Below are 24,687 nucleotides of genomic sequence, written 5' to 3' on the forward strand. Positions count from 1 at the left end.
GAGAGAAAAGTCGGCCGGCTCTGAATTTGGGCGTCGGCGGATTGAAGGATATCTCCGGCCTCGCAGGGGGCCGGACGGGCGCCCCCTCCCCTTGACTGTGTTAAGCGAGGCTGCCCTGGGCAGGAGGGCGTGGGCCCCGTCCGTGGGTTAAGGCGAAAGGAGCCCCCGGGGGACAGTTAAAGCCCCGAAGGTCGGCTTAAATTCCAACAGACCTTGCCAAGAAAACGACTTCCGCGGGAGCCGCCGGGAGGCTGCATTTGCCCGCGGTGCCAATGCCCAGTGGTAGACCCGCCCTCCTGCAAGCAGAGCAGCATTGCAGGCAGGCTTTGCGTTGCCTTGCAGCAGGGACAACTGGGCCATCCTCGCACAAGGAGCTCCCCCCTGGCTAAACCACCCAGAGGGCGTCTGCGCAGGTAGCAGAAACCCTGGCCCTGTTGCCCTAGGAGGTGGTGGCAGTCTCTGAGGCTGGGTTTCTAAGCAACCCAAGCAGTATCCAAGCAGCAGGCGATCGATTCCTGCAAAGATGAGGAACTCTGCCGATTTCCAGCTGAGCCTCTTCTTTCCCTGCTTGGAGAGAAGGGCGTCCATCTTTCAGGGTGCTTCTGCCTTTTCAGAAGACATGTTTGTCTGAAAAACAACCACCAGAATTATTCTGGTTTCTTGGGTTAATGCCGTTCTCATGCTTGGCATACCTGGATGCCCAAAGGATGAGGAAGCGTTCCTTTCCTACCTGGCTACTGCACACATAGAGACCAACAGCTTTTGTGGCTAGCACATGGCAGAGCAGCTCATGGCTGGCTGCAGTCCCAGTCATCCCAGTCATCACCAGTACTGGGAAAGATCAAGAGCATGGCTGCACAAAGCTCTTGCAAAGACAGGAGGGAGGGTCTGCACAGCATCTACCTCCCTCCACACAGACACACGCGCACACACATATATAGACAAGCCACTCATGAGCACTCACTGGCCAGAGGCCTCTGACTTCCTCCCATTTGAAAGAAGTTGCTTTTATTTCAAGAGAAGACAGGGCCCCTCCTGCAGGGGTGAAACGCTCCGAGGTGCGTTGCCCCCCTGCAGCCCCAGAGCCAGCCCGGCCCCCTCCTGCTCCTGAGCCTGGCTCAGCTGCCACCTCAGTCCTCGTCCTCAGACCAGCCCAGGCTGTCATCTGACTCCTCCAGGGGGACTTCCAGAGAGCTGCCTGGGGTGGCCTCCTCTTGAGGCGGTGGCTGAAGGGCCTCAGCTTGGCTCTGCGGCTGCTCCAGCCTAGCCCAAGCAACGGGGCTTGCTTTCTTCAGGGCGATTTCCACCTTGGAAGGCAACAGGCTGGCGAAGCTCTTCTCCACGTTGATGACCTGGAAGGAGAAAGCCAGCAGGAAGACCAGTCCCCCCAATGCCTGCAGTGGCTGTCCTGGCACTATAAGGGCAGGAAGGTGCCCTGGAGCCTCACAAACGGGGGGGGGGTCTCTCTCCTCCCTCCCAGCCTTTTCATGGACAGTGATGGAAGGAAGGTATCATTTGGAGTCCGAGGGTGGGGGGAGGGGTCTGAGAAGAAAAAAGCCAGCCACGCAAGCCAGACATACCCCCCAGAGATCCAGCTGGGCCTGGAAGAACTTCTCCCTTTCAAAGGCTACCCGGATGTCCAACTGCAAAACAAGAGGAAGCCTCCTGAGCCCCAAGTCTGCCCGGTCCTGCAAGGTGGAGGTTGGTCGCAGCGCCAACAGGTCGCCTCTGAGAAGCAGCTCGGCCTCAATCCTCCCCCCCCACAGCCCTGCTTCCTTACCCCAGTGCGGTTGGCTTTGATGGAGCTGAGGTGAGGCAGGGGGGTCCTGGCATAGAGGGTCACCACCACTTGGCTGCTGGTTTGGTGCCAGTCCTTCCGACAAGAGACCAGCTTCTTGTCCTCCTGGGTGGCCATAGAAAAACAGCCGGTCAACTTTCCTGCCCCCTCTTATGCAGGGAACCCAAATTTGGAGGACAGGCCTTCCGGACTGCAGCCTTGCAGGACCCCCAGCTGGCAGAAAAGCAGGGACCCCAAACGGGACAGGGAGGCATCAGCCCATTTCCCTCCTAAGCTGCAGGAGGGGTTTCCCGTGGCAAGCTCCCTCCCCCCTCCATTTAAAGCCCATACTCAACCAGCCGCAACCAGCAAGGCTGGTCCAATCCCTTGCTGTCTGGACAGAGCGGCCTCCCACTTCCCTCCGGCTGCAGTCCAGGCCACAGACAGGGCGGGCATTGGGCAGAAGATCCTCACCTGCCTCATCACCCAGGTGTGCTTCCCTCTGTTGCAGCCCTTCTGCTCCAGGAATGCGGCAAAATCTGTGGTTTTGATTCTGCAGCAGCTCCAGTATTTCATGCTGGATGGATCCCAGCCGGAGGGGGGAGACAAGCAGAGAGCTTGGGCAGATATTTCTTTGGATAATTAGAATAGGAATTCCCCACCCCCCAGTTCCAGATGGGTCACAACAAGCTGGTGAAACATCCATTCAACAACAGCAATTAAGAGGACAAGAACTGCAGGCAGCCTCATATGCCTCTTGTGCCCCCCGGGAGTCACAGGCAGCTCTTGGGGAGGGGGGAGCACAGCTGGAGGGGCCTGGCTTGTGTGAATCAGCAGCCCCAGAGGAGCAAACGTGGAGGGCAGGAGGGGGATGGAAGAGGCCGGGTCCCATGGCAGACAATCCCCCACCATGGGCATCACAGCTGAAGGCAGGAACTTTGGGGAGGAAGGGCATCCTAGTTGCTCGGGATGCTTACCCCTCATGGAAGACGGGCACTCCTGGGTGGAACAAGCAGGTCTCCATCTTGCTGTCCTCCCCCTGGAAAGTCTGAAAGAGGAGGTGGGCAGGAGAAAGGAAGGTATACTTCCTCTGCAGTGGGCAGGAAGAGGCCATCCCAGAACTGCTTCCTTCCCTCCCTCTTCTTGACCAGCACTGTTCTGTACTGGGGAGGCAGATTGTTTCCCGACCAGCCAAGGCTGGGCTCTTAATTGGGTCTAAGGGGAATGTTAGAAGCCAAGCAGCCCAATGGCAACTCACCGCTTGGCAGCCAGCATTTTTGCAGGCTGTGCTGGTGCTCGTCTCTGAGCTGACCCCTAAGAGACATCCAGAAAAGAGCAATTTGGAGTCTTGCAACTCTGCTGAAGCACAGAACTGCAGCTGCCCCCAGGATCAAGTGCATCTGCTTGCAAGGGAGCCTATCCTTCTTGACAGCCTCTACCGACTGCCAAGAGGCTCAGGACCTTCCCCAAGCCAGGTTTGGAGGGCTGCAGCTTCCAGCGTTCTCAGCTGACTCCCGCCACAGCCTCCCAGGACCACACAGAGGCACAGTGGGGCCACCTGTGGCGTCCCTAGGCAGCTGGGAACGCAGTGGCCACTTAGCAGTTCAGCTGCCCCGCTTCGCTCTGGCTTCCTCTTTCCCCCAGCAAGCCCCACAGTGTTTCCTACCGAGGCTGGGCAAGCCGTGCGGGGCAGGCTGTGTGGCCGTGGATATGTCCAGCTTCTCCAGGACTTGCTGCAGTGCCTGGGCCACCTTCACCATCAACGGCTGCTTGGGCTCGTCGGAACTGGAGGTGAAAGAGAGGGCAGGATGTGGGCACTGAGGAGCCAGTTTACATTAAGTTTGGCCAAAAGGGGTATAACTCCTGCTGGGCCCGGCCCATGGACTGGTTCCTGCTTACGGTGCATAATTCACTGATAGGGTTGGGAAGGGAAGCAGATAAATGGAACCTCCTCATGCAGAGGAAGTATACCTGTAAAACACAAAGGAGATCTCTGCTGCTTCCCAGCCCCAGCCCAAAGCTGTCGGCACCGTCATGCTTGTGACCTCTGGGAGCATCCTTATCACGCCTCTCCTCACCTGGGCCTCTCCCGCTGCAGCACCTCAGCGGACTTTGGCTCCGGAACCAGGTCTGCGCTGCATGGCTTGGCCTTGGGCTGGGCCGAGGCCTCCTCTGGCTCCGGAGGCTTCTCATGGCTGTGGTAGCCTTTCGTGCAGCCCTTTGAAGAGAAATGGTTCTTAGTTTTGTCAAGCGCCAGTCTAGTCTGCCCGCTTTACAAAAGACGCCTTTTCCTTGCATGGAGCATGCAGTTTGCAAGGGAGACACTGAACTGAGCCCTGAGTTTGGATGGCAACGGAACCCTCCCTCCCCACCAACGCCCACCCACCTTTCCCAGATAGGTATGGCTGTGATGTTTGGGGAAAGAAAACAGAATGGCTAAAAAAGGCAACTGGGCCTATGCAGCAGAAGCTATGAGGGTCAGAGCTGTGCCAACTCTCATCCGTCAGTGCCTGGGGCAGATGTGCTGACAGGACGGGTACCCGCCACCCCGTGGTTCCTAAGCATCACCTACCTTTATGGAGAGGAATTCGGAGAAGTCGGTCGTCCGTTTCTTGCAACAAGACCAGCCCTAGAAGAACCAAGAGTAAGCGCTCCCTCCTCCAAGCCCAGCAGCCCCCAAACATGCTGCATCCCCCACTTGCTGATGGGGGGGGGAACAGCGCTGGCACCAGATGTGTTGCTATCCTGTCTACACACTGCCTTCCTGCTTGGGAGTAGGCGAGGGCAGGAGCAATAAGGAAAGAACAAGTGCCTTGATGTGGAGGGAGGGGGAGAGAGCAGCAGTTCCTACACTCAATGGGGACATCAACCTGTACGATGGCCCTCATCCTCCTGGACCCTCCCTGCCCCATTGCTGCAGTTCTGTCCATGGCTGACTGCAGGGAAACACCACCTGGCCTCTGCCATTGGACTCCTCACCTTCAAGGCATCATGGAAGATGGGGAACCCTGGGTGGTAGAGGCAGGCATCTGAGAGGAAGGAAGGAAGGAAAGTTTTCTTTTAGCAAGCAGTTTCATTTGCCCCCACACCCTCCACACACATCCTGTCCATTTCCAGACTGTTCTTGGGTGGAAAGACAAGTTCTCTGGCTCTTCTCTTCTCCAGGACTGGTACTCCTGATCAATTCCCAGGTCAAAGGCAGAGGGGGGGAGGAAGCACTGCTGTGGCCCCTCCCAGTTGTGGGGTTGTAGCTCCCGGAATGTGCCACCCACTGGCCAAGGTTTTCAGCAAGGCTGCAGCTCCTTCCCCTTATAGAGCCCACTCCCCTGCATGGGGATTTGTTCCCTCTAACCCCTCCCCTTTCAAAACATCAGCACCAGTGGAACTGCCAGGCAGGCACAAGTCAGGAGAAAGGGAGCTCTCCACGTGTGTATTCCCCCCCCCCCCCCCGCGCGCGCCGTGTGCATCCGCACAGGCAAGGCCCTCTGTTCAGCTGCAAGTCCTCGGCTGCAGCCACTCCTGTGCCGGCCACCCTCCCTGCCCACCTACCCTGGCTGTTCCTCTCGGGGTCAAAGCTCTGCCCGCAGCCTTTCCTGTAGCACAGCAAGGCCATCTCAGAGTCTGGGAGGGAGCCTTTCCGGCCAGGCGGCTACAAGTCCAGGAGGCTCAACTATCTTTAGTAGCAAGGGCCTCAAAAGGGGCCTGAGGCAGCCCAGAAAAGGGCAACAGCTGCTCCACCACTCCTGATCACGAGGGAGGGGCGGGCGGGCTGGAGGGCTCCCCTCTGCTCTCTGCCTGAGGTTCAGCTGCCAGCCAAGAACAGAAGCTCCTGGGGCTGCCTCTGGCTGTCGCTTCTGCTCAGATGTGGGGCTACTCGTTTCCCTTGCCTGATTGAGTCCCCCCTCCTATCATCCCAATGACAAACAGGAAGAGAAGCAGCAAACCGGCAGCCCCACAGAGGAAGAAAAAAAGCTGCCATTGAGATCCCCAGCACACCCAGGTATCGCCTGAAAGGGCAGATCCCCTGCCAATCCTTTGTCCAGAGGGGAGGGCTGAGCCAGCCTCTTCTTCCATGTCTTGACCGCCCCCCCCCTTTCCTCCAGTTCCCGTTTATAGGGGGCTCCACAGACATCTCCTCTAAGGGATTCCAGACAAATGGCTGCACGGCTATTTTCCCAGAAAGCAAGCAACTCTGAGCTACCCAGCTCAGTCCCTGCACCTCTTGGCTCACATGGCTGCTGGTCTGTTAAAGCGGTTTCCCAAATGTGTTAGGTTAGCAACACCCAGAATTCCCAGCCGCCTGATACCCTGGAATTCGGAGGTGCACAGCTCAAGGAATGGCCGATCACCCAGCAGCAGGAAGAGGCCGAGGGTCACCCAGGCCGAGACCCTCCTTGGCAGGAGGAACAGCCTGCCCAGATTTCCTGTCCAGTAACCAGAACCCAGGAGACATCACAGATGGACACAAGGTGAAAAAGTCTTAAAATCCCTTTTTAATAATAATGCATTCCTGTAACAATCTTGAGACAAACTCAACCTGTTAGTAGACGATTACAGCTCAGGTTCACACATTTACTTCTACACAAGACGGGTAAAGTTAGGGTTATACAAACAATTGTTTCAGCTGAGTTTTTTTAACAGGAAACTCTTTTGTGTTTTACTATGTCCAATAGATTGTACTTTTCTACCAATAAAAAAGAAAGAATGGTACAACACTGAATAATTCATCCCAGAACCATCACCACTATCGAGCCCTCTTGGCTGCCCCAGAAAACTACAGGAAAGAAAAAAATGGTCCAGAGGAAAAAAATAAAAAGCTACAAGTTTAAAAAAACTATTCCCCCCTCCCCCTACATGATCTGCCATTTGTGGCTGGAGCCACGTACAGAACCACGGGCCTTGCCCCAGGGCTTGGAAGGGCATTTCCGAGGCCTGGGGGAGAGCTGGTGGCTTCCAAGGACAGCCTGTGGCGAGGGGCTTGGGGATGGGAAGGAAAAGGGCCAGGGGTCCTAGCTCGGCCCATACACTACACAGCTACTGAAGCTTCCTGGGATCCATGTTCACATTGCGTGTTTGCAGGAATGCGACCTCCTGGTGTCAGCTGCACCGTTTAGAAACGTGACCAGATGCTTCTTGCCTTGGCCAAACTCCTGGGGCTCAAGAAAGAGCTAGGGGTCTTCTTGAGAGGAGAGCCAGGCACTGGACCCTTTCCTCTTAGTACCGGCGACGCTTGTTAGGGCCAAAATCTCCCCCAGGAGCCCCCCGGTTGAATCCCGGCGTGCTTCCTCCCATGGTGCCCAGGCCTTCCATGGCCCCGCTCTGTCCGAAGCGATCGGCTGGTGGTGGAGGGGTCTTGTGCAGAAAGAAAGGAAAGATTTTGGTCAAAAACAATCAGAGGCCCAGAGATCCAAGTTGGGGGGGGGGTTCTTTCTTCCTTTACAAAGACCCACAAGGGGGCTCACAGGCAGGTCTAAGCCCAGGGGAAGCACTGTTTTCAAAGGGTCTCAAAGACAGAAAACCCAGCTGGGATCCTAGAACCCATCACACAAGAGTAGCAGCTCCTGAAAGAGATCCTACAACCTCCAAGCCTCGGATGTTTATGCTGCCAGCCCTCAAGTTTGTCGAAACAAAAAGCAAGGATCCCAAAGCCAGTGAATGTCCTTAAGAAATAAAAACTACCAAATGGACCTTGCGTTGAATGTTGCCGCAGCTAGCCACCGCCCCACCTCCCCGTAGCTAAGAAATGTTAATTTGAATAGAAATACAAGTAATCATGATAATACTGTCCCATCTTGGCTCTCCTCCCCTCCCCCCAAGGACAAGAGCTTGGTTGACCTCACCATTCCCATGGCTCCATCAGGAATCATTGGTCCAGGGCCAGTCGCAGGCGGAGGTCCCGCAGGGACACTAGTGCCCCCCATGGCCCCCCTGTTGTTCATTCCTATTGCACCTGAAAGGCAAAGCAGGGACCCCTCCTGAGACACAGCTCAGCCACCTGCCCCTTCAGAATCCACCACCGCAACCCGTGATCCATGAGCTGTCTCCTCAAGCCCGGCCCCAGCTCAGCTACAGGCAGAGACCCTGACCAGCAGCCAGTGCCCGGAGCCAAAAGAACAGTCTCTCTCAGCCGTGTGTGTGTGTGAGAGCATCTCTGCCACTTACCTCCCATCCCCATCTGCCCCATTCGCATATCGGGAGGCTCTCTCTGAAACAGACAGACAAGCCCAAGATGACCGGATGTCTCTGAAGTCAGGTGCCGCTGCCGGCTCTCTCCTGCTTCTGCCCATCAGTCCCCTTACCGCATCAGGGAAGGCGCCCTTGAACCCCTCTTGCTGCCGCCTCATCATCTCCTCCTGCTGTCGCCTCATCTCCTCCTCCCGGCGCCGGCGCTCCTCTTCTTGCCTGCCAGAGAAGCCCGGACTGGTCTCCCTGCTTCAGCAGCTTCCCCAAGGATTGGGCCCCTTGGCCGCGTCTCAGCTTTGCAGGCTGCATCCACTAAGCCCCCCCCCCCAAGGATCAGGTGGGGGGGCATCAATTAATCAAGAGATCACTTAGCTGGGAGATTGGAGCCAAGGGCTCCTTGGGAAGTTTCCCTGGCTAAGGAATGAATGTTTTTCAGCTCTCTTTACAAATCAGTTTTCAACCTTTTATCATTTATTCCAAGATCTGTACCGGAGCTGCCTTCATCAATCCGCTGCTCACCTGAGTTCCAGCTGTTTGCGCTTCTGCACCTCTTGGTTGTGCAGCTCCTCCATGCGCCTGAGCTCCTCCTGGCGCCTCATCAAATCTGGAAGGAGAAGCAGGAGGGCAGTTTGGTATCCAGGCAGGGCTGCCAGAAGCGACACCCACAGTCAGTACCAATAAATTCCAGCACCCACCTTGACGCATGAGCATGACCTGATGCTCATGACGAGCCGCCTCCATCTCCATCTCCAGCTTCTCCCGGGCCTCCTTAATGTTGCGGTCCACTTGGTCTTGTTGCTGCTTCTCCATTTCGATTAAGGCCTTCCAGCGCATGGCATACTCATACTCAAAGGAGCCGGGCTGTGCAAAGCGGGGAGGCTGCTCACGCTCCCTGCGGGGGCAGAAGGCAGAGAACCACTCACTCAGGAACTGCAAACCATGAGCGAAAGGCAATGGGCTGGGAGGAAGGCTGGAAATGCTGAGAGGAAGAATCTAGCGGCCCTCTCAGCCGTCACCTGTGGAATTAGTAGAGCTGGCAGCTCCAGAGCATCCAACCTGCCAAAATCACCAACTAAAGGCACCCCAACTGCACTGTGGATGCAGAGGACAATAATTCAATTTTCACATCTGCTATGACAAACATAAGCCTAGCCCAAAGGGATTTCCCTTTTTAAGAACAGATGCTTCCATCATAAAGGTGCCACTTGGAATGTCTCCAGCACCTACTTGTGATATTGCTGGTTTTTGATGACCAGCTTTTCCGGCAATCCTTCCTCATCATCATACTGGTCCATGGGCTCCACTGTCACAGGCCGAGGGAACCTTGAAAAAACGTTTGAGAGCAGGGCAATCTCAGGGGCTAAAACCAGAAAGTTACTAACAGCCTTTAGTATCAAAGTTTCCCTTAATTCCCTTTTCAGAATGAAGGGTCTTTGACAGTTAGCAACTGGCGCTTCTTGAAGCCATAGGGTCAACCAACACAAAGTCAATTATCTGGATTGAAGCACCAAGTTACCCAGTAAGATCCTGCTCTGGCAACCATTCTCTTCAGCTCCTCAGTGGCTTATCTCAGAAGCAGTACCTCCCACACTCGGATGTGTGGAAGGAGGAATCAGCTTTCTAGGTAGCTGATCTGAGCATATCCATATAACCTAGGTTGCAACGTCTTTCAAAAACGAGTATCTGTGCATATTCTCTCCGCTTGTTAGCCTTACTCACCGATTATTCACCAACAGGGACCACCAAAGTTGCACAGTCCCCCCATTTATGACTATGAACACAAACAGAGAAGATCAGGCTTCTAGCTGCAAGCCCACCCAACTGACCAGAGGGTCCCCCGCCTGTGCTTACGTAGTCAGCAAGAAGGACCCCTCACTGCATCTGTCCAGGGCTTTTCTGGCAGCTGGTTTTCCCGAAAACTCCACAATGCCTTTTCCGGAAGGCCGGCCTCTGTCGTCCACAATGACCACAGCCCTCTCGACTTGGCCAAACATGGAAAAAGCTTCTTCCAGGAGCTCATTAGACACAAACTGTGGCAGGTTCCTGACAGTCAGCGACGCGCTGTGGCAAGCAAAGCGCACACGCAGCTGCTTCCCACGCAGAGGCATGTTGTCCAGCTCCACCTTTGCAATCTCAGCCAGGGTCCGGGTTTCCTGAGGGCAAGACAGACATGTGGGCAGACTAAATGAAAAGTGCTTCTGGGAAGAACTGCACTATGATGGTTTCAAGAGTATTAGTATTGTAGCCCAAATAACAGTTATCAGTTGGATTAAAGTAAGGCAGAGGTCTTCCAACTTGGCAGCTTTAAGACTTGTGAGAATTCTAGGAGCTGAAGTCCACAAGTCTTAGATGCCAAGTCTGAAGACCTCTGAAGTAAGGTATAAATTAAATATGTAAGATTCCACTTTAACCAGCCACAGAAAAAGCCCCAATGTATGCCTGGCTCCCACAGGAAAGAAGACCCAAGCAGCAAGACTGCCAAGACTATTTGCCAGTGTTTTCAGCTCTCTTTTGTACAGGGACAGTTGCAATCAATGACAGCAACAGAGGCGATAAATACCTTCTGGAGGGCCGACAGCCTGAAAATTGCTTGTATCCAAAATACGACATGTGGTTGTATGCTGCTCAAAGAATAATAGTTATGCTCTTCAAACTCAGTCAGGTTAGCTCACCCCAAACCCCGGGACACGCAATGGCTCTGGTCACTCACCAGCCTGATGAAGCCAAAGCCTTTGTCCTTGTGAATGAAGACTTCACCAGCTTTTCCATACTTTTCAAACATCTTTCTCATCTCTTCCTCAGTGATATCAGGTGGCAGGTTTCCCACAAAGAGGCGACTCCTTTGGGTGAAGGTCTTTTCCCCAGGTTTTCGGAAATTCTTCAAGTCAATCGTCAGGCCTTCATCTGAGGGGAAGGAGATATAAATTCATTCTACAAAACTGGGAACAAATGGTGACTATTAACATACTCCAGAATATCATGATCTGGACACTAACAGCACCTCCAGCTTACAGCCACAGGAAACAGCCACCCAAATGATCCATGCCTGCCTCTCCATGCAACCAGAAGGATAATTCCCACTGCAACCTTCATCTTATTAATTAGAAGATCACAAATGCAGACCACAACTGCAAGGTCAGGTCTGGAGCAGCTACCTTGTATTTAAGGGGATGTGGGTGGGAAAGCTTTTCAGCTCTCCACTGAAGGAAGGCCAGGTGTTAATAATAAAATTGCTTAAAAACTAGCTAACACATTACGTGACTCGAAAATTAATCTGAAGAGCCAACACCAGATTTACTAAAAGCTTTAAGGAGTCTATATTCCAAACCTAAAATGTGAGAAAGCAACTGTTTTAACAGTGATTATAACTTGCAGCATCATCCAGAGAAGTTTCAGGCTTCCCTCTTTAAATAACGCTGCAGACGGTAGAGTTTGATTTCTTTTTGCAGCCAGCAAGAAGAGCCCCGATTCTGTCAGCCTAGCTAATCTAGGCTGGGTTAATGAAGAGGAGCGAAACTCTGCCTGCAAGAAACCAATTCCCAATCGGACGTCCATGTTTCTTGTTGGGGTGGGAAGCGAAGGGAAATAGATCGAAGCTGCATTGGGCCTCTCGGGCGCCCCGGGCAGAGCCAGCTTCGACTGCAGAGATGCTGCCGGCGACGCTCTTTTCTTCCCGCAGCTCAGACCCAAATGGCGCGGCTGCTCCACACGGGCTGCCAAGCCGCCTTCCCTGCGAAGGGCCCGCCGGCTGGCCCGTCCACGAGCGCTCCCCGAGGCCGCCCCGGCCACTCACTCTGGCTGTTGACCTGCTGCCCGTTGGCGGGGGCGGCCTGTTGCTGCGGCTGGTGGTGCTGCGGCGGCTTCCGCGGGGTGTGATTCTGCTTCTCCATGGCGAAGCCCTTGCTGCCCTGCATGCTTGGCCGGGGCGGAGGGCCGGCTCCCTGCGGGAGAGAAGCCGAGAGAGGGACAGATGGTTGGGCCGCCTCCCCGCAACACACACACACACCGCCGCTCCCCCCCGGGGGCCTCCGGCGGACTACAATTCCCAGCGCGCTCCGCGATCGCGGCCGGCGGAGGCGAGAGCGTTCCAACGCCGCCGTCCCCACGCTCCCCGGGGAGCCTCCGGGCCCCGTCGAGCTTCCCAGAAGCCGGCCGAAGGGAGCGAGGCAGGGCCGGGCTCGCTCTCGCCGCCTCGAGCTCCCCCCTCCGCCGGAAGAGGCGCTTCGCGACGCCCGCCCGGTCTCGCCGCCGAGCCTCCCGCGGCCTCCTCACCTCAGGCGAGCCGACGAGAAGGCGGGGGGGGGGAGGTAAAGGAAGAAGGAAAAAATGGGGGCGCGCGAGGCCGGAAACCGTTCTCTGGTGCGTGCTGGCCCCGTCCCGCCCCTGTCGCGTTTCGGCGGGCCCAATTGGCTGAAAGGCCGCTTCAATGCTTCCGCTAAGTGGCCCCCATGCTTGCCGATCTAAAGACGAAGTCAAACCGAGGGAGTCGTGGGGCCTCCGATTGGTCCGGCTCTCTGCTCCCCCGGCCCGCGCAAAGCCTAGCCAATCGGCACTCGAGGCGCTTTCCAGTCATGTTTGAGTGAGTGGTGAAAAAGGGACAAAGGGGCAGGAAAAGGGAGGGGGCGAAGAGCGAGTGACGTGAGGCCCCGCGAGGTCCGCGCAGGCGCACAAGGAAGCGTGCCGCTTCTTAAAGGGACCGCGGGCGGAGCAAGGCATAGCGGTCTGCCGGCGGGGGCGCTAGGGCAAGGCCGTTTTCTGGGCCGGTTAGAGCGCGAGCGGGTCGGGACTAATACTTATTCAAGCACATGCAAATCTCGCGCAGAATTTTGCTCCCTATCCAACTTGTAGCCAGTGTCTTGGGGGGAGGGGGGTTAGGAAAAGCCGCGTAGCATGATCCTAAACCTTTAGGATCCCCCCACCTTTTTCCCTTAAAGGTCTCAACTAAGATTTCTAGGCTGTTGCAGCAAAATTCTAGGCGGGGTTGCTGGAGTGGGCGATTGCAGTTGTTTCCAGCTGTTGAGAGGGGAAGGGGAGAAGCGCAATTTTGCTCTGGCATCCTCTTCTAAGGGTGCCCTGCTGTGCTCAAAGGAAACCCAGCTGGCCAGAATGCAGGCCAGCCTTTTTCCAACCATCCCACCAAGAGGTGTGTATGTGTCATTTGAATTGAACTCGTGTTCAGGAGGAAGGGAAGGCAACAAAGCTAGACTGCAGGTGGATGGTTGGGATCACAAAGCCCATTGCGATTGTGAAGCTTTATAGGTGATAGGCCTTGCAAAGTTTCGGTGGGGGGACACGACAAAGCTGAGAGGTCATACTCAACCCTCTACATCCAGCACCCGGATTCACTTGCTGCAGGAAAGCAGCAGCAGCAGCAGCAGGAAATACCATGTGCCTGGAGGCTGTTGCAGCAGGAGGCTGGCAGAGAAGAAGCCCAGAAGCGGGTGGGGGAGGTGGCAATTGTGTGCTCCGCAGTTGTTCACACTTGGATCTCAGAAATGCCATTCCTAGCTTGTGCACTCAGATTGGTGGAGGAAGGCTGGAGGACTGCCGAGACATGTTTTCGGGTGGAGCTGCTCCCGGTGCAAGATGGGCACATGAGAACGGGCAGGCGTTCTCCAGCTTCCCAGCCAGCTTAGCCTTTCTGGCAGCAAAGCCAGGACTTCCCGCTCCGCCCACCAAGGCAGCTTGGTTCATCCAGGCCATAATTTCCTCCGGAGGGGCTGCCAGGACAAATGGGGGAGGGGCCAGTGCAGAGCGCAGGACTCTGCAGCGGTCCAGTGAGGGGGGGCGGGCCAGCCGGTCTTCCCCCTGCCCTCTTGGCAACCAGGAAAAAGCCTCTCTGAAGCACCCTCCAGCTTGATTCCAAGGAGTGCCCCTCAACGGCTGCCTCTTCCCCAGGGAGCTGCCTGCTTGGGGCATCACAGAGAATCACAGACCTGGGATGGGTCTGCCAGGTCTCTGCATGTTGGCCTGGGGAAGAAGTGGCACTTTCTGATGTTGGCCCCAGCCCAGGTCAAGCTGTGCAGAACTGAAAGTGGCCTGCCACTGCTGTCTTTTCAGAGAAAAATGCAGGTTGGGAAACAAAGTCGCAGCCCATGTGAGGAGTGACCAAGCAAGGACAAGCCTCTGTCATTGCTGCCCAGCTAAGATTGGCACTAATCAAAATAATGTTGCTTCCCTTTCAAGCAACTCAAAGGCAGATGGGTACACTCCCTGTGATTGAGGGGTATCCAAGAACAGTGGCTGGTTCCTACAGTGCACGTTGCCTATTGACTAAACCCATATTCATAACACACTGCATGCACACGAGCCGAAGCCAGAAAAAAGCAACCTGTATAAAATTGTCAAAGATAAAAAAACAAACGAAGCTAAAATAAACAAAGCAGCAGGCTTGCAATTGACCTGCTTGACCATGGCGTGTGAACACCCCACCCCCCAGTGACTGGGAGCAATTCCTTGGGCGCTTTCTTTGGGGCGCACAGAGCCCATGCACGCCATCTGCATTGGTTCCAGCAGAGGCTCCAGGATGAAGGCTTCCTCGCTGGGGGTCTTCCTTTAAGAAGCCTTGTGGAGCCCCCAGTGGTGGCCACACTTGATAAGTTTAAAAATAAATCCTCTGTGAAAGCTTGAGGAATGTTTGGGTGGATTGGGAGTGCCAGGGCAAAGCATGACGCCTTTCCAACCCCCCAGGAACAGGCCAAGTGCCCCAGGGATCCCTGGCTGTGTCCAGGGACACCCTGCCGCTGCCCACCGATCTCTTCAGTCGATGCTGGCAGGGAGGGGGTCCAGCAATGGACCAGGGAGTTTATGCCAAGGGCTTCCCTCCTTGTTGCCCCTTGCTTCCTATGGGGGGGAGCGTTCCAGTCCCATTGAGATCGGCATATGCCAGATCCAAGGGGGTCCCGGGCAAGGGCCTCCCTACCTGTCCCAAAGGGGAAGCCTTGCAGCAAGAGGGACTTTCGGCACCAGCTGCCTCTGCCCCCCTTCCTCCTCCCCGGCTCGCCCCCTCCCCCTTTGGGGCAACTGCGCAAGTGGCGAGGGGGGCCCGGGCGGTCCCGGGGGTGCAGGGGCAGGTTCTGCTTAGGGGGCGGCGGGAGGGAGCCCGGCTGCCGCTTGGCGGGGGTGCCTGGGCTTGCGGAGGGCGGAGGGGGCGGCGCGAGGAGGGGGCGGGGGTCTCCAGGCGCCCCTCGTCCGTCCCGGGGGCGGTCCCCACTGGCCCGAGACCGCCCCACCCTAGCCGTGCACACCTCGCTGCCTCGCCGTCGCCCGCCGCCCGCCGCCAACGCCGAGGGATTCCCTGCTGGAGGGAGGAGGTGAGGGCACCGCCTGGGGGCGGGGGGGGCTGGAGGCAGCGCCGCCTCTCCCCACGGCCCCCTCGGACTTGGGGGGCAGTTCTGAGGGGGGGCGCAGAAGCGGCGGGAGGAACCCCCTTCGCCCCCCCAACCCGCTCGCCCTTCCCCCGACTCCGCCCCACGCTCTACCGCTCCGGGTTTTCCGCCTTGCCCGCTCGATCCGAGCGAGCGGGCAGCTCTGTGCCGGGTTTTGAGCGTCGCCGGCCTGCCGCGGCCAGTCTCGCGAGCTCCGGTGAGGGTGCAGCCAATCGGCGCCCAGGGCCCGGGAGCCGCCATCCAATCGGGGCGCGGCTCTGCCTGGACGCCGACCAATGGGCTGCCTCCCCGACCTCCCCCTCGCTCGGGCTGCGGCGCGCGGAGAGCTCCGAGCGCGCCTCCATTTAAAGGGGCCACCGCCGCAGCCGCCTCCACACGCTCCTCGGGGGCTCCGGCAGCGCCTGCGGCGTGGACGGGCGCGGCGGGGCGAGCGTTGTGGCGAGGACGGGGAGCGGCAGGTGAGGGCGACCGCCGCGGGGGGCGGGGGCGCAGGACCTCGTGAGGGGAGGGGGTGGGGCGCGGGAGGGGCGGGGCCACGACCCGGGGGAGGGGCGCGGGAGGGTCCGCGCCGGCGGGAGGGATCCTGCAGGTACTGGCGGGAGGTGCCCCGGGCGCCCTGCCCCCCACCCCCGGGACGGAGTCGCCGCGGGGCGGGACTGGCCTGCACTGCAGGGGGCGCGGGACGGCCTCCCTGGACGGGCTGGCGGCTCTCGCCGGCCTACCCTGCAGGGGGGTCCCCGACGCCGAGGTGGATCTGCTGGGGGTCTCTCCTCCCCCACCCGCAAGGAGGAGCCGCGCGTTCCGCAGGCCCCGCCAGGACTCCGGCGGGGCGGGCGAGCATGGCGGAGGCCCGGAACGTCGAGCGTTCCCGCAGGGGCTTCCCCGGGATTAGCAGCCCGTGACTTAGCACGACGCTGTGCGCCCCGTTCGAGGCGACTTCGGGTCTTGGAAGTCGGCGGGGGTCGGGGGTCGCGCTCCCATCTGCCCCAAAGCGGGATCCCTTCGGGGAGGGCTCGTCGAGAAGCCTGTTGAGGAGGGGCCGGGGGGGCTTCAAGCGGCGGGAAGATTTGGGGTCCCTGGGGGAGGGGAGGCCGGATTCTGTCTCGAGGGGGAGGCGGGGGTCCCGGGCTGGCCTGCGGGGGGGGCTGCTGGGCTTCGCGGATAGCAACCGCAAGACCTGCTCTGGGGCTCCCTCCGCTCCTGAATGGAAGAAGACGATCTGAAGGGGGGAGACCCGGAAAGGGGGGAGGGGTGCGGGCCGGTATTTTAGAAAAAAGTGCGTTGCCTGCCTGTCAAACTCAAGGCAGCCGGCAGCCTATAAGAAAACATCCTATGAAAAATGCCCCCCTCCCCCTTGCCTTCTGCAAACAAGGCTGCTGGAAGATCCAAAGGGTGGGAGCTAGCCGGCCCTTGGAGGCTGTGGCTGCTGGACCTCTTGATTTCTCTGGGAGAATGGGAAGCTACTGCCTCCTCTCTTGATCCAGACAGATTGTGTGGGGAGAAGACAGTCCTGGAGGCCATAAGGGGCTTTATAAGTAACCACCGGGCCCTTGCATTAAGATGGAAGCCTAAACAACCAGCACAACTCCCTTAAAATAGGGGTGGGCCTGCCTGGGGCCAGTCAATGAATGAGCAGCTGCCACTTCCAAGTTACCTTCAAGGGCAGCCCCACGGAAAGCAGATTGCAGTAGCCTAAGAAAAAGAAGGGGCAGGATTACAGACCACCATCCTCAGCACTACCTGGTCAAGGGAAGGGTGTAACTGTGGACTGACTACAGGTGGCCAAAGGCTGTGCTGTCCACATCCTCTCTCTGCTGTTCTCTTTGGAACCGCAAGTCCAGGAGAACTCTCCAGATTGCACACCTGCTCCTTCAGGAGAAAGGAGGCCTCCAGTGGAGTAATAGATGCTTGTCCAAGGCAGATCAGAGACTGATAGTAACGCCATGTTGCTGAGACTCCAACTGCCCCTTTCAGACCCTCACAGTCTCTGGGCACCGGTTAAAAGCCCGACGACATCTCCTTTACCTGCATAGAGATTTAACGTGAAGCTGGATAGGACCAGCATAGTGATGGTGCCTGACCCCAGGATCACCTGTGACATCCCTTGATGGTTGTGGGCAACACAGTTGGTTTGCCCCAGGGCAAACTCTCTCCCCTGACAAGCTTGATTGGAACTGCCCGCTTAGGAGGGGCCAGAAGCAGGGCAAGCCAACCCACCCCCACCCCAGACCATGATAGATGCTAGGGACAAGTAGGGTGGGTCACCCCACCCAGGTCCTGCTGCATCCCTCGGGCAAGTGGGTGGCTCTGCCTTGCCCAACAGAGACTGGGCTGAGGCAGGTTGTTATGGGCACTTCCCAGGGTCTGGCCCCCTTCCACGCGGTATTCCATCACCTGAGGAAAATCATTGGCCAGTGAAGGACAGAACTTGCCAGATTTCATTACCAGACAAAGGAAAATTAAGCCATGGAAGTTTGCTGCACCTTCAGGCCTGGAAGGCCACATACCTCTAATTCTGCCCAGGCTGGCCCTGTACGCAGGTTCCCTCTCTCACGTTGCAAATCGGGGCCAGACAGACACTGCAGCCCTCTGCAAAGGGCCTCCAAGCTGTCCTGTAAGCCGACGCTTATGGCTGCCGCCATCCGCCAGAGACCGGCAACCAGAATCTCCCTTTGAATAGCTATGTTGCTTGCTAAACACTCCCGTGGTTATCCCAAGAAACGTTTTGCCTTTTTTGAGTGCTACTAATGCAAGAGTTGGATGGTCTGAGGTTAGCAATAGACTTGTGTGCCCCTTTTAGCTCAGCTTACAGCAGGCTAGCAGAAAATGACTGCTGTAAATGGTTACCGCGTTTTCACATTTAGCTGTTAAAAAGTGACTTGGTTGGGTGGCTGTGGGCCCATGAAGATCGTTCAGACTAAAACATAGCTGTGCTGATGGTCTGTGGCCCATTCACACACAGCGCTAAGTCATCAGACCCCTGTGCCTGTTGTGTGAAATGTGTCAGAGCTGTCCAGGATGGAAATTCCCCACTGGTCCAGTGTGTGAAGGTAGCATGGGTGGTCTTTTCTGCATTGGTTGGGGAAGAGGGGGTTTAGGGTTAGGGTTTCTGCTGCCTGTTCATTGTGTGAGCACTGTATTATTTTTGAAAGGTATGCTTAATGCTGGGCTACTGATAGAACATGGGCCTAATTCTATTATTCATACAGTGCCAAGATCTAACGGCTACATTTGTGCAACACATTAAACCTGGTTGGCCTTAACATTGGTTTTAGTTCTGATGGGTTTGCAGTTCAGTGCATTGTGACCCTGAGAAAATGGGTTAATACAATACTTCAATTAAGCGTCTTCTATGAACGCAAAGTATTTTTATTTTTTTTTCCAACTAAAGCTCCATGTTGGTCCCAGCTTTGCTTTTTCCAAAGTTAACGCTCCGCATGAGTCAGCCTGTGACCGTTTTTGTCATGGATCAGTTGCCTCACAATGGATAATTTGGATTAGGCTGTTTCAGATCAGGTGGGGTTCGGTATCAGTTAAGGAAGGAGCGGGTCTCTGTGAAATAGATTTCTGGGAGGAATCTTTTTGCTGTGCCCACAGCTGATGTTGCAGGCCACTGAAGAAGGACTGACCTCTTTCCTTTCCCGATTCTCAGTTGTTGGGCGTCCCTGAATGGATTCCAGCGAATTTCCTGCCTCTTTGGGGCCCCTGTCTCTGCACAATAAGCCCCTGATTGGGGATCTCCCTGCGGGCCTGGAGTTCGGAGAGGATCTGCTGGCCTCCCAAAAAGCCTCCATCCCACAAGCAGCGACTGTCCAGTCCCAAGAGATGGAGTGGGAGGTGTCTAAGCAAGCAGCATCCGACGGTAGTTTGGAGTTTGGCGTGGGGAAAGCCGGTGACCTGTCCACCCTAAGCAAGTCCAATAGTTTGGCCCTCAGTAAGCCCAGCGCTTTGGATATCCTGGAGAAGCCTGGCCTTCTGGACAGCTTGAGCAAAGGAGGGGACCAGGAGGTGGTAGAGAAGTCTGGGGACCCCGATGGCTTGTTCAAGGCACGTGGCTCTGTGGACCCAGAGAATGGCACCGAAGCCCCCGCTGTGCCAGGAATTGAACGCCTGAGTCCCGAAGCTTTGCAGGAGGAGGGGGGGTCCCAAGCAGGCATGGAGCAGGAGAGCCACGCCAAGCACACAGGCTGTGCTCCAAACAGCTCCGCCAAGGAGAACCCCGAGGTGGTTGAGGTGAGCTGCATGCCCTCTTCCCAAGAAGCCGCCCCCTCACCCGGCAGCCCCCCAACGAGCCCACGGCTGGCGAAAAAGCCCCGGTTGAAATCCCCCAAGAAGAGCTCCCTGGAGCACAAGGAGGACGCTCTGGCACCCGCAGAGGAGGAGGAGGAGGAGGAAGAGCCCACTCGGAACAGCGTTCCTGAGCCTGTGCCGCCCCCTCTGGAAGTGGCCGAGGGGAGCCTTGGTGCAGCCAAGAAAGAAAGTGGCCCCAGTGAAGCTGCGAAAGCAGAAGAAGCGGGACCCCCACCCTCCCTTGCAGGTGGGTCAGCCTTCTCCCAGGGTTACTGCAGCTTCTTTCCCTGCCGCCTTGTGGTGCGCCAGTACTGGCCGGGTAGATCATGTTCTGCTGACCAGATCCAGAGAGCCTCCCGCTTCCTTCTCTGAATACTCTGGGCCCCTTCTAAAACTCCCTCCTTTATCTCCCGGTCTATGGAGATTCTTGGCCATCCAAAGTTGCTTCTTCAAGAGGCGACTGGAGTTTCTCATCCATTCTTGAGTGAGAAGCGGGACGTCTTCAAAGTCCAGGTGCCTTTTGAAAAAGCACCTCTGGGACTCCCTCCTTTACCCCACATCGCCCTCCCCAGACATGGTTTTGTCACCTTGATTGCGAGTGCCCTCTGATGGGTCCTCCTTGAGGGTCGTGGGTTGTCATTTGGTCTCTCTTGTCTTCTTTTGCAGGGGAAGGTATTGGTGCGAAGGCAGCTGAGGCCCCCGTGGAAAGGGTAAGGAGGGGACCTCTGAAGGCCAGCTGGGTACGGGTCTCTTCCCTCAGACCTTTGCTGTGTTTGGGATCAGGGCTTGGAAGTCCCCAGGCCTGCAGTTTCCCCTTCCCAGCTCAGAGCCTGTGAATGGGCTGGCTTGGGCTGGTGGGTCCCCTTCTGTGGGGAGGCTTGGCCCCCGGGGGCTGCAGTGATGATTCCCTGGTGTCTTCCAGGAACAGAAGAGGAGCGAGCGAGCCAGGAGAGCAGAGGTGTCTCGGCCAGAAACGGTCAACTCTTCAGAGAGCAGTAAGTCCACCCGAACGGGAGGGCCAGGAGGGGGGCTCCCAAATGGTCCAGCATGTCAACTTGGGAACAGAGCAAGCGTGAAAAAGGAGGCCGCCTTCCAGGCGAGGCTGGGCTCTCTCGTGTGAGAGAGAGAGGACGGCTGACCCTGCAGGCTAGAGGCAGATTCTCCACTGGCTGGCCTAGGTTTTCTTCCAGAGCTGCACCCCTTTGAAAAAGGGAAGGCAGCTGCAAAGAGGGGCTGGGGGCAGAGTTTTCTCTCCTCTCCCCGATCAGTTCAGTAAATCCTTGGAATTTTCTGGGAAGCTGCTGAGGTGTTGCCTAGTATTTCCATTGCTATGATATATAGCAGTGATGGCTAACAGTTTTGCCGTCATGTGCCAAAAGCGTGGGGGGGGGTTTGCACGCACGCATGCCCACACCCATAAATCAATGTGCCCCGTGCATGCATGCGCAATCCCCCCACGCTCCCCCCACTTTTGGCATGTGATGGCACGGTGGGCCTAGTAAGCCTGTTTTTCGCCCTCCCCAGGCTCCAGAGGCTTTCTAGGGAAGGGCAAAAACGGCCTTCCCCACCCCCTGGAGGCCCTCCGAGGCCAGAAATGGCCTGTTTTCCGACTTCGGGTGGGAACGGAAGGCCTGTTTTTCACTCTCCCCAAGCTCCAGAGGCTTTCTAAGACATGGGGAGAGCGAAAAAGGCCTTCTCCATCCCTCCAGAGGCCAGAAACAACACTCGTGTGTCCACCGATAGGGCTCCGCGTACCATGCTGTCACGGATATATAGGAAAACAACTATAAAAGACCAATCATAGCAAGGTATGAAAAGGAAATTTATGAAAAAGAAACATCCCAACAAACAAACCGATTAAACCAATTTTAGCCCAATTAAACCACACCGTTGGATAAGTAAATGCAATTCATCGTTTTGAACAACAAATATAATCTCAATCAGCCTTTCCATCTTACCAACCAAGGACTAACTTTGAAGGTGAGAATGGAGACTTTTCTTCAGCCTGAGGCCAATAGAAAAAAAAATATATGAACACAAAAACAAAACCTCATTTTTCTCAGATTTCCTTACATCTAACTAGAGATACACCAGACCAAAGGATGCCGTTACTTTTATTTCAATTTCTATCCTGCCTCTTTGCCTGAGGGCAGAGCCAGACTGAGCCACTCTGGTGGGGCGCTGGGGGATTTCCCATTTCAGAAGGGAAGGAAGCCCTGAGCACTTGCTCCCTCTCTCCCGCCTCACAGTCCCCGTCTCTGATGAGGACTCAGATGCCATGGTGGATGACCCTAACGACGAGGACTTCGTCCCCTTCCGCACCCGCCGCCCCACCCGCCTGTCTCTGCGCAACCAGATGGCCCAGCGGGCGGCCCGCTCGACCGTCACCAAGATGACCTGCGCCAACTGCCGCACGCCACTGCAGAAGGGCCAGACAGCCTACCAGCGCAAGGGGCTCCCCCAGCTCTTCTGCTCCAGCTCCTGCCTCACCACCTTCTCCAAGCGGCCCCTCAGCAGGAAGAGCTGCACCTTCTGCAAAAAGTAGGCGCTTCCATCCTTCACCGGGGCGCATCCTTGGCCTCCCTGCCCCCCTCCCCCGGACTGCAGGAGAGCCTCCTGGTCCTGGCCTGCTGTGTCCCATGGACTGTGGGGTGGTCAGGCAGCCTTTCTGATGAGAGTCTTCCTCCCTTCAGGGAGATTTGGAACACCAAGGACTCGGTGGTGGCCCAGATCGGCTCCGACAGCTCTTTCTACGAGTTCTGCACTTCGGTTTGCCTCTCGCTGTACGAAGCGCAGCAGCAACAGCGTCCGGCTCCGCAGGCGGCTGAAACCTCAGACTCCGTCCGTTGCAGCGTGTGCTACAAGACTGGAGAGGTGAGCAAAGGCTTCTCTCTGGCCAGCTTGCTGGGGAAGGCCGCCTCAGGAGATTTCCCTCTCCCTACCTCCTGTACTCCCCTCCCTGGCATTGGGGGGGGGGGGTCCTGTGGCGAGCCTGCAACCACTCCGCTTCCACTTCAGATTCAGCACGAAGTGAGCAATGGCAGCGTGGTGCACCGAATCTGCAGCGATGCCTGCTTCACTAAGTTCCGTGCCACCAAAGGGCTGAAGACCAACTGCTGCGACAGCTGCGGCCTTTACCTGTACAACAAGGGGGTCCCCTTGGAGTATCTCTTCCACGAGGGGCAGCAGAAGCGCTTCTGCAACCCCGCCTGCCTCAACAGCTACAAAAAGGTACAGGCGGCTGAAAGGGAGGAACTGGAGGGCAGGGCCCCCTGTGGGGGGCAAGCTCTCTGGGGTGGGCCCTGAGGGTTGCCTGCATCCGCCAGTGCTTAGGAGCCCCCTGCCCCCCAGGCTGCGAGGCGGTGGCCTTGCAGGGAAGTCCCTGGGGGTTGGCGTTGACGAAAGGGAGGAGGAGGAGGAGGAAAGACCCGGGGCCTGCCGGCCACTCTGCCCAGCAGCCCCCATGCCCTGGGTCTCTGCAGAAACATACCCGAGTCTACCCGTGTATGTGGTGCAAGACGCTGTGCAAGAACTTCGACATGCTCTCCCACAAAGACCGGAACGGCAAGCTGGGTCTCTTCTGCTCTGTCTGCTGCACCACTTCGTACAAGGTCAAGCAAGCCGGACTGACAGGTACCTGTGGGCGGGGAGGCGGGCGCTGAGCCTATGGGGAAGGGAAGACCAGCCCGGTGATGCAGACTCCTCCTCCTTGCTTTTGGGTGGGTGGGATCTCCTGGAGCCCGTCCTGATCCCGCCATGTACCCTTTCGCTCTCCCCAGGACCCGTCCGGCCCTGCAGCTTTTGCCGGAAGAGCCTGTCTGAGCCTTGCTATTACAACAAGAACAAGCAGGTGGTGTACCAGTTCTGCAGCCCCAGCTGCTGGACCAAATTCCAGGTACATACGGAGGCTCTTCCGCCGTCACAGTGACGGGACCAGACCCAGGAGCCCTCCGGGTGCTCTGCACGGCTGCAGTCTGGGGCATCCGTCAGACTTCTGAAGTCTCTCCGCTCTCGCATTTCTTTAAAAAAAGAAAGAAAAAGGCTTCTAGCTCTCATTGTTTGCTGAGGACAGCTTTGAGTAGGGAAGGCGGTGTCTGCTAACAGCCATGGGACTCAGAAGGTGTAGGGACTCCCGAGGCTGAGCAGAGGCCCCCTCGCTCTTTGCGCTCCCCTCTTTCTTACGCCATCTGCTCTCTTTCTGTCTGAGTCACCAGAGTGGATAATCTCTGGATCCTCTCTGCCTGTGTGTTGATTTGCCTTCTCAACCTCTGGTGCTGCTTGGAGAACAGCCTCCTTCTGGGCCGCTGGGCCTGTCCGCCTCCCAGGCTGTGTGTGTGAGGTTCCCCCCTCTCGCTTTCTGGGTTTTTGGCGCGCTCCCCTGTCCACGCTCTGCTATCGCCTGTGCCTGTCTCCTTCCACACCCTCCTTTCTTTCCTTCCTTCCTTCTTCCCTCCCTTCTGCTGAGTTCATCTTTCCCCTCGTCGTCCCAGCCGTTGTTCTCCGTTGCAGCGTTGCATGACTGAATCTTCTTCTCAAAGTGGAGACATTCAGGATCCCGCTGACATCACAGAAGCCTAGCCAATGACCGGGAGGGGGGCAGGGGGGCGGGGGGGGGGGGCGAGGCTGCACATCTCATTCGTAGCTTATGGATCTTTCTATATCTATGATGTTGAATCTCGTGGGGGTCATTGTCTCAAATAAAACTGTTTTTGCTTCTGCCGATGACAAAGAGAGTTTGTGTCTGCTATCCAATAAATCAGTGAAATTAACCTCCTGTGTGATTTGCATAATTTATTTCACTCGCAGAAAGTTGGTCTTGGGCTGCCATTCTCCCTGGCCAAAGCCTGTCCCCTTCCAGGAGCAGCAGCAGCAGCACAGGGGGGCCTGCTGGAGGGGCCCCTTCTTGGTGCCATGGGATTGGGAGGGGAAGGGGAGTGCTGGGAATGGGCAGGAGGTGAGGGGGATTTGGGTGGGGGCAGGGACAAACTGAGTGATGAGGTGGGCAGGGAGCAGGCGAGGGGCCGGGAGGTGCTGGGTGGGCAGTCCTGG

At 56.9% G+C, this 24,687-nt stretch overlaps 3 protein-coding genes and 1 long non-coding RNA gene across 17 annotated transcripts in view; 2 read left to right on the forward strand and 2 right to left on the reverse strand.

The window, feature by feature from the left end:
* Nucleotides 1-1,130: 1,130 nt before the first annotated feature.
* Nucleotides 1,131-5,511, reverse strand: ITGB1BP2 (integrin subunit beta 1 binding protein 2). Its single transcript, XM_058154669.1, has 11 exons — nt 5,327-5,511; nt 4,757-4,806; nt 4,350-4,406; nt 3,856-3,995; nt 3,444-3,562; nt 3,036-3,091; nt 2,755-2,825; nt 2,252-2,354; nt 1,781-1,903; nt 1,581-1,643; nt 1,131-1,352 (listed from the first exon to the last, which is right to left on the reverse strand). The coding sequence occupies exons 1-11, from the start codon at nt 5,388-5,390 to the stop codon at nt 1,131-1,133; spliced, it is 1,068 nt and encodes a 355-aa protein (XP_058010652.1). The 5' UTR covers nt 5,391-5,511.
* Nucleotides 5,512-5,559: 48 nt separating this feature from the next.
* LOC131183910 (uncharacterized) lies at nt 5,560-8,568 on the forward strand. The gene is made up of 3 exons (XR_009151867.1): nt 5,560-5,777; nt 5,881-6,246; nt 8,442-8,568. It is a non-coding gene; the product is annotated as an uncharacterized LOC131183910 (long non-coding RNA).
* Nucleotides 6,248-12,365, reverse strand: NONO (non-POU domain containing octamer binding). Of its 2 annotated transcripts, XM_058154668.1 has the most exons (11): nt 12,233-12,365; nt 11,754-11,901; nt 10,671-10,864; nt 9,812-10,113; nt 9,188-9,283; nt 8,656-8,852; nt 8,480-8,564; nt 8,077-8,179; nt 7,940-7,982; nt 7,618-7,727; nt 6,248-7,129 (listed from the first exon to the last, which is right to left on the reverse strand). In XM_058154668.1, exons 2-11 carry the CDS (start codon nt 11,872-11,874, stop codon nt 6,992-6,994), a joined length of 1,389 nt encoding a protein of 462 aa, XP_058010651.1. In that variant the 5' UTR covers nt 11,875-11,901; nt 12,233-12,365; the 3' UTR covers nt 6,248-6,991. The 2 variants fall into 2 exon arrangements, with proteins under 2 accessions (XP_058010651.1, XP_058010650.1); XM_058154667.1 differs by lacking the exons at nt 9,188-9,283; nt 12,233-12,365.
* The window catches only part of ZMYM3 (zinc finger MYM-type containing 3), a 36,705-nt gene continuing 24,313 nt past the window's right edge, over nt 12,296-24,687 (forward strand). For 7 of the 13 annotated variants that reach the window (XR_009151864.1, XR_009151863.1, XR_009151865.1 and 4 more), the window contains exons 1-9: nt 15,657-15,806; nt 19,001-19,885; nt 20,305-20,348; nt 20,561-20,633; nt 21,888-22,179; nt 22,332-22,512; nt 22,657-22,869; nt 23,121-23,271; nt 23,418-23,533. Coding sequence is in view for 9 of the 13 variants with exons in the window: in XM_058154649.1 (XP_058010632.1) it covers nt 19,018-19,885; nt 20,305-20,348; nt 20,561-20,633; nt 21,888-22,179; nt 22,332-22,512; nt 22,657-22,869; nt 23,121-23,271; nt 23,418-23,533 (1,938 nt within the window). In the remaining 4 variants the exon portion in view is untranslated. Of the gene's footprint in view, nt 12,320-12,396; nt 12,540-15,165; nt 15,274-15,656; nt 15,807-15,914; nt 15,938-16,585; nt 18,119-18,156; nt 18,399-19,000; nt 19,886-20,304; nt 20,349-20,560; nt 20,634-21,887; nt 22,180-22,331; nt 22,513-22,656; nt 22,870-23,120; nt 23,272-23,417; nt 23,534-24,687 lie in introns of those variants that run through there. The other 6 variants (XM_058154652.1, XM_058154654.1, XM_058154650.1 and 3 more) reach the window with 6 other exon arrangements.

The sequence above is a fragment of the Ahaetulla prasina genome, chromosome 11, assembly GCF_028640845.1.
Source record: "Ahaetulla prasina isolate Xishuangbanna chromosome 11, ASM2864084v1, whole genome shotgun sequence".
Taxonomy (NCBI): Eukaryota; Metazoa; Chordata; class Lepidosauria; order Squamata; family Colubridae; genus Ahaetulla; species Ahaetulla prasina.